Source organism: Triticum urartu, chromosome 1A (genome assembly GCF_056163025.1).
Source record: "Triticum urartu cultivar PI428250 chromosome 1A, HENAU_Tu73, whole genome shotgun sequence".
Classification (NCBI taxonomy): domain Eukaryota; kingdom Viridiplantae; phylum Streptophyta; class Magnoliopsida; order Poales; family Poaceae; genus Triticum; species Triticum urartu.
This window is the reverse complement of record NC_141873.1, coordinates 1009928-1018043: the sequence shown is the minus strand read 5'-3', so window position 1 is coordinate 1018043 and position 8116 is coordinate 1009928. Positions and strand designations below refer to the sequence as shown.

Here is an 8116-nt window from a genome sequence, read left to right as displayed (position 1 = left end):
TTTAACTAGTGCGCTGGGCGTCCCGCGCCAAAACTGTCGCGCGCGCTGCCGCTTTTTGCCCGCGCACGCCAATTTTTTTCGCGCGCCTGCTGGAGCACACCGTGCAGCCTCTCGCGCACCAAACTGGTGGTTTATCCAGTGCGCCTCATATTCTGCGTGCCTGTTGCAGATGCTCTGACATGCACCTGTTGGAGATGCTCTGAGACCGCCATCCCATGGCGTGCAATCGGTTAGGTGCAGAAGATCTGTCCGCGCCGAGTTGCGACCAGCCTCCACCGCCTGAGAACCTTGAGGCCGAGTTTTACCGTAGGGGTCCTGCCGGTCTATCTGCACCCGTGAGCGCTCTCCGGCATACCCAGATGAGATCGGGCAGGGCCGCAAGGAGTCCTGGAGGAGGCCAAGACTCTAGTTCCCGCTGCAGGCAGCCTCATGCTCAAGGTTAATTTGGTTCATGCATACGAGTTATTAACTCTCTCCATTTTGAAATATGAACTCTTTCAGATATTTCAAATACTGACTATATACGAATATATATTGACATATTTTAGTATGTAGATTCACTCATTTGGTGTTGTATGTAGTCTGTACTAAAATTTGTAAAAGATCTTATATTTAGGAACGGAGAAAGTAGTATTACTACCTGCATTTTAGTTCATTGGTCCTTTTTATATTTTATGCCAAGCTTTGATTTTAGAATTAACTAACGAAATATTAATGCATGTCATTAAAAATAATAATAATGTATGCTTAAATACGAATCCATATATTAACTAACAAAACTAATAAGTCTATGTACATCTATATATAATATTGAAGTCTCTAAAAAGACTTATATTTAAAAACGGAGGGAGTAGTTAGAAGGTGCATGCATGGGATGGGGCCAAATGAAGATGAGCCTGCGCTGCTGCAGGCATTTTCCAAGCAAGTCAAGTGGGCGCGCGGGGCCTAATGAATGAATGTTTGCTTAACCGTTAAACAAACTATGCATCGATCGTCCGCTCTGCAGTACAGGCAATGCAATGCATCAACGATCGTTCCATTTTGGTCCTACCCAATGAATGGGATGGATGGCGATCAGCGCTGCCCAGTCAGCATCAGCATCAGCATGCCGTACGTGGTGCATGACGCCATGGGCACTGATGTCGGTGAAGACGCGGAGGCAACGCTGCATGCATTTACTCACACCGCCAACGCCCAGCAGGGAGCAGCAGCATTATCGCTTGCAGATCCAGATGCATTGCACTTGCACTTGCCGCTGCAGTACTAGTATAAATGAAGAACAAGGCCCGGCATGAACAATCTTCATCCGTTTTCATTTCCATTCGTCCCTGGAGAGCACCAAAGCCAAGACGAGCAAGATGTCGTTCTGCCTTCCACTGAGCTGCAGGAGGACTGTCTTCCCCAGGTCAGCACCCTTAATTATTTCCCTTTTTTTCTCTCATAATAATTAAACACAATACACAACCAACATCTTCTTCTTCTTCTTCTTCTTCTTCTTCTTCTTCTTCTTCTTCTTCTTCTCAACCAGGACAATGAGCAGCGGCGGCAGCATGGATCACCATGACACCGCCGATCCATTCTCCTACTACGACCAACCTGCAGGGTCCATGGATGGCGACCACATGTCCTCTCTAAAAGAGCTCACCGATGGCTTCTCCGATGAGCGCACCCTCGGCACCGGTGCCTACGGCAAATTCTACATGGTACGTCGTACGTACGATCCACTGATTGGTTAAACACATGGCTGCATATGTATATATGTACGTATGGTCTTGTACCGAATCTAGCTAGCTGCTACTACCTCATGACAAATTTTACTAATTCTATCCTAGATGAAGCAGTTAAGGATTACTTGGGCTTTTTTTAGATAAAGGTAGCATTTTTCCTTTTTATTTCTTTATTTCTAGTAAGCAAGCAAGGTTTACACCTACCGATGCACCCAGTGGAAACTCCATCATTTTTTTTCTTCCTGACAAAAAAAAATACTGAATCTCGCTTATTCATTAAACACACCAAACTATTAAACCATGTGAAATGTTGAACTTATAGGGTGTACATGAATATGGGAAGAAGATTGCTGTCAAGATGTTCCACGACGACACGCCCACACATGCTGATGGTGGTCATGAGCAGTTCCAGAAGGTGTTCAGCAACCTTAAGAGGCTCCGACACCAGAACATCGTGAAGATGCTTGGGTACTGCTATGAAACTCAGCAAAAACACATGGAGTATGATGGGAGAAAGATTTTCAGTGAAAAGACACAGAGAGCGCTCAGTTCCGAGTATATGCACAACGGAGACCTTGACAAGTATCTTCTTTCTGGTATGATCGTGCTCTATTATTTTGAACATATACTCCCTCCATCCCGAATTACTTGTCAGGAAATTGATAGAAATGGATGTATCTAGATGTATTTCCGCGACAAGTAATTCTGGATGGAGGGATCCATTTCCACGATAAGTAACTCCGGGCGGAAGGAGTAGTTATATTTCTTATTTTCCATGCATGAATCATCTTTATATATGTTTTTCACACAAACTTATATACAGTAATCCCTCGGCTGGTGCTGGGTTAATCACACCAGTGTTTGTGGCTTTTTTATAAAAACGTAAAAACTAGTTTAATCTTGTGAACTTTTCAAAAGAGAACTGTTGATTAGGAATTCTCCTTTTTTTTATTTAACTGCTACAGATAAATACAAAGGAGATACTTGGCAGACATGCTACGGAATGATTAAGGGGATTTGCAAGGGTTTGAAATACCTTCACGAGGACTTGGAATCTCCTATTTATCATTTGGATCTAAAGCCATCCAATGTGTTGCTGGATGAGAAACTTGTGCCGAAGCTCGCGGATTACGGCTTGTCAAGGCTATCTGGAGATGAGCAAACACAAATCATGAAATGTTTCATGGGAACAATGTAAGCCTGATTGCTCATTTGTGAATTTAAATTTCACGTAACCTAGTAACTATGTTTTCATTAAATCCACCGTGTCTGTGATATCATATATGTTATGTCATGCAGTGGGTACGTGCCACCAGAATACATATTCAGCTTGGGGGCTATCATCATAAAGATACTTGCAGGACCGATGAGTTACTCAAAACGTGCCAAGATTTCCACCCAGCAATTCGTTGAGCTTGTGATAGAAAATGATCCCTTTCTTGAGATCAATTATACATCCTTCACAAATAATAGTTCTTTTATACAATAGTAATTTCTATGGTGTAAATTTGCAGGTACATGTAAATTGGAGGGATAAGCTCCACGCTACATCAACATATGCATTGGAGGTATATTCTGAGCAAGTAAGGAGCTGCATAGAAATAGCTTTAAGTTGTGTAGACGCCGACCAATGCAAAAGGCCGAGCATTGGAGAAATTATTGATAAATTAATTCAGATGGAGACTACGATTCACAAAATGACCGAATCTCCAGGAACATCAATGGATCAGGTGCGGTCACTTATGGCACAACTTTTTACTATGCATTTCATCAATTTATTTTTTTCCCGTAAAATAAAATTAAAATCATAATTTAAACATATATCTGTTGCATCATGTTGGGAAATATTATGTAGATGGGCTCCTACTTGCTGGATGCATCTGAAAAGAGAGGAAGAGAGTTGTTAGGTGTCCATCCCCTCCAGCTCCGATTCCCCTTTGAACCGAATAAGTTGATCCCCTGCCAACTTAATCTAACGAACAACTCAGATGAGTATGTCGACTTTAGGTGTGTCCCAAAAAACCCCAAGAGTTTCTTGAATGGACTGTCGCGGCTCCATGGAAGCATGCTGCCAAACACCAGTTGCATATACGTTGTAACGATGGAAAAGCACCAGCAACCACCTGCAAACATGGTCACTCTTGATGTTATCCTAGAGAGCTGGGTAGGATATAGATACACGTGTGGGTGGGGCATGGATGACTACTTCTCTACGGGGTCACAAGAGGATCTGAGCGGCTGTCTGGTGCAAAAGGTAACACTGAAGGCTGTTTGTGAGCCAGCAAGCAAGATGATGGCATCTGAGGTTAGCCATATTGTTCTTCTATATGCAAATTAACCAATCTCAGCTTAAGATGATGCATATTCAATTATGTGATATTTCTTTGTTATTTTCTTGTCTTGTCAACGGCCTGTTGGTGCTATTCATTACCTGACAGCCAATCAAACCAAGAATGAAAGTGAGGACTTATTTTCTCCTACGTGTACATATTTCTTAATTATTTTCACTGGACTGTTTTAAGAAAACTATTTGCTTAGGTCATGTACTGCAGGGATGGCACTTTGTCGGAAATACTATCGATGGATGTGCATCCAACGAAGCCTTGGTGAGTTTATGCTTCCAACAGTATTCATTGGAAGGATCACACCATATGAATTATAAATAACTTCCACCAACTTATAAATCATAAAGTCATGACTTTGATCGTAGAGGTTACTTTCCGGGTTGTGATATATATCAAATTAAAAATTGACACGTAGTGGTAAGTGGAAAACACAAGTAAAAGTTCATGAAAGCTTGCTGGTAATTAATTGATTTTCCTCTCGCAAAAAAGAATTATTGTTTTCTACTTGTAACTATCCTCTTGTATCACGACAGGATTTTGGCAGCTCATGGAAGTGGGCATGTATCCATTTGGAACTATGAGACACAGGTCGATTCAGAACACATGCCATCATAGTCAGAAAAAATATATGCATGTTGTTGTTTTTGAAGAATGAGTTTGACTGTAGGAATCTATCTATCGTTAAGAGGCGATTCTAACTTGTTTGCAGGAGAGAGTGATGTCGCTGAGACCTGTAAAGGAGCCAGCACCATGTGCTGGAGACCATTGGATGCTTTCTGCTAAATTCATCGCGCGGGAGGAATGGTTCGTGGCCGGCGATGGATACGGTTACATCCACGTGCTCTCATCTGCGATGATGGATGAGATCACGCAGTTCAAAGCTCACATGGGCTGGGTCGAATCGCTGGCCATTCACCCGAGTCGCCCGCTTGTGCTATCGGCATCCAACGACAGCTTAATCAAGCTATGGAACTGGGAAACTGACTGGTCATGCATTCAGATATTCGAAGCGCACTCACGCAATGTGCAGCAAATCAAGTTTAACCCGCTGGATGGCAACACTTTCGCAAGTGCTTCAAAAGATGGCACAACAAAGGTACAAAAGAACAAAAAAGGCTCATTTCTCTATCTGTATCCATGAAATTTTCTATTTCTATCTTTATTAATAGTGCAATAGCACCTAAATTTACCAGATCTGGTGTTGTTCTTCTCCCATTCCTATCGCTACGTTGGACTGTGATGGTGGGCTGATATGTGTTGATTATTTTTCCCCCGGTGGTGATCGACAATATGTGGTTACCGGATCCGATAATGGGGTTGCACAGGTATGGCATTTTTATTATTCGACAATTATATTTAGTTACATAAAATATATTGATGTATTACATATGCTTCATTTTTTTTGTACTAGATTTGGGATTTGCAGACAAAGAAATGTATCCAAGAAATCAAGGGACTCCAACATATGTCTGGCGTCAATGTTGGTGTGATCGACGGCATGCAAGGGCATCCTGTTCTAATAACATCTTCAGATGAATATGCTATTTCTTTGCGCAACTACAACACCTATGGGTAACGCTTCTGATTTTGTAATGATAAAATGGCGGGTAGCTCTAGCCACTTTAGCCTCCCACAAAAGCTACCAATGACTCTTACATCCCTGGCTGGCATCGCCTTGTTTTACGGTGATTGGGTTAGTACTCGGAGTACTTAGCAGTACTTACATGTCTGATCACGTCTGATTTTTATTAGCCGTCAGATCTTGCGGGGAATTTTAATTGATTAAATTTAATATGTTAATTGCGATAAGGGCATAATGGTCCAGGGGGAAATATCTTTTCTTGAACCGATCACCTGAGGACCAGATCCATGTCTACTCGATCCAGTTCAGAATCCTCCTCCGATCTATTCGTCGCCGCTCGCCGCTCCTGACCTTCTCCGTCCTCGACCTGCCCGGCGAGAGGAATAAATTCATCGTCCTCGTCCTCCACCCAACCAACCCCAGCCCCCCACGCCGTCACCGAAGAAGAAGAAGGCCGGATCTGCGCTGGCTGAATCGGCGGCGACCGCGGCGGGCGATCCCATCTCTTCGCGCGTACCATCCTTAAGGTATGAATTCGGCTTGGCATTCTGCTCGTTCTCTTGGCCGTTGTGCCCCTCCACCGTGCATGCAGTACAACCTCAACCCCACAAGATCCGGGTACGGACTAGAACAACGAATGGAAAGCTTCATCGTGGCATAGTTTCTCTTGAGATAATCGCATCATGTTTGTTTAAGTAAGATGTTGACGTTTGAGATGAGATATACTAAAGGAAGATGAGATACTGGTTCCATAGTTCACTTAATTTAGTTTATTAAAGTCATCATCACTTTAGGTTTGCATAGCGCATGAAATATAGTTTAAAGGAAGATGAGATAATACTTGTTGGACGTTGATGATTGGTTTCCCTCACATGTCAAACCAGCAAAGTCTTTTCCATGCACTTGTCTTTGCCTATGAGCTATTTTACACCTGCAACATTGATAAACAGAAAGATATTGATGATTGGTTTCCCTCACATGTCATATGCAGGAACACATGGCGTATGCAAGTGATGAGAGTATGTTCGAGTATGTAAATGTTGTCAGCAAGATGTTTGATAGTGAGGCTGAAGGCTATGAATTCTACAACAAATATGCTCTTGAAAAAGGTTTTAATGAGGAAAAGCTACGTTGAGTGGGATGGATCCAACAAATACATAATTTTAAGGAAAATTGTGTGTAGTCGTCAAGGGTTTCGCGAAGATAAGCACATGAAAAGAAAGATGGAAGATAGAAAGAGGAGGCCACGAAGTTTAACTCGTGTTGGGTGTAATGCTAAATTGGTCATTACGAGACAGGAGGAAACCGGTCGGTGGTTTGTCAAGGATTTCATCGATGAGCACAGCCATCCTCTAGCCCCACGGGATCTTTCTTGTCTGCTGCGTTCGCACAGACGAATTAGCGATGAGCAGAAAGCGGACATTGCGGACATGGAAAAATGTGGGATCCGCAAATACCGTATTATGGATATTTTGTGCTTTCAATACGGTGGATTTGATAAGGTTGGATGCATGAAGAGGGACATTTATAATTTCTGCCATGCTAATAAGCAGGAGACAATCAGTGCCGATAATGCTAAAACGGTGATCATGCACATGATGGCGAGGCAAGAGCGAGATGTGGATTTTTTTCTTCAAGTACTTGGTAGACGAGCATGGCCATCTGAAGGGACTGTTCTGGGCTGATAGTCAATCGCGACTTGACTACGAGGCTTTCGGAGACGTCATTGTTTTCGATAGCACATACAGAACCAACAAATACAATCTGCCATTCGTGCCTTTTGTCGGGTTGAATCACCACCGCAGCACTGTTATATTTGGCTGTGGTATAATTTCTCATGAAACAAGACAGGCATACGAGTGGATGTTGCAGACCTTTTCTGATTGCATGGCACAGAAGCATCCGATATCTGTGATCACAGATGGGGACCTTGCAATGCAGAGAGCAATAAGAGTGGTCTGGCCAGACTCAAACCATAGACTATGTATATGGCACATTCAGCAGAACATTGTATGCCATCTGCATGATGACGACGTAAAGGAGGAATTCAGAACTTTCATTTATGATACTTCTTCCATTGAAGAGCATGAGATAAAAGGGATACAATTCTTACAACGGAATAAAGTAACCAGTGAGGAGTCTTGGCTGCATCAGATGTATCAGATGAGAAAGTTGTGGTGTGCTCCATATCTTGAGGGGCGTTGTTTCCTAGGATTGAGCAGCAATCAGAGGAGTGAGAGCTTGAACTCTGTGCTACATACGCATCTTGAGGGTAAGATGTCGTTGTTTGAAATGGTAGAGCACTATGAGCGTTGCCTTGCGTCGCGACGGATTAACGAAGCTCTCCATGACGTCGAAGCCTTGCAGTCCGTTCCATTTACAGAGGAAAATGCTTCGCCGCTTGAGAAACACGCCGCAACAGTTTTCACACCTAGTGTCTTTAAGATGGTCTTATGGAGCAT

The 8116-nt window shown here is 42.9% G+C and overlaps 1 protein-coding gene across 1 annotated transcript; it reads left to right on the top strand.

The window, feature by feature from the left end:
* The first annotated feature begins 1054 nt into the window (after positions 1 to 1054).
* LOC125530356 (uncharacterized) lies at positions 1055 to 5727 on the top strand. Its single transcript, XM_087543188.1, has 13 exons — positions 1055 to 1260; positions 1529 to 1703; positions 2050 to 2323; positions 2693 to 2921; positions 3027 to 3144; positions 3242 to 3457; positions 3583 to 4032; positions 4166 to 4186; positions 4266 to 4333; positions 4606 to 4660; positions 4782 to 5168; positions 5266 to 5397; positions 5484 to 5727. Exons 1-13 carry the CDS (start codon positions 1055 to 1057, stop codon positions 5646 to 5648), a joined length of 2496 nt encoding a protein of 831 aa, XP_087399314.1. The 3' UTR covers positions 5649 to 5727.
* The last annotated feature ends 2389 nt before the right edge of the window (positions 5728 to 8116 follow it).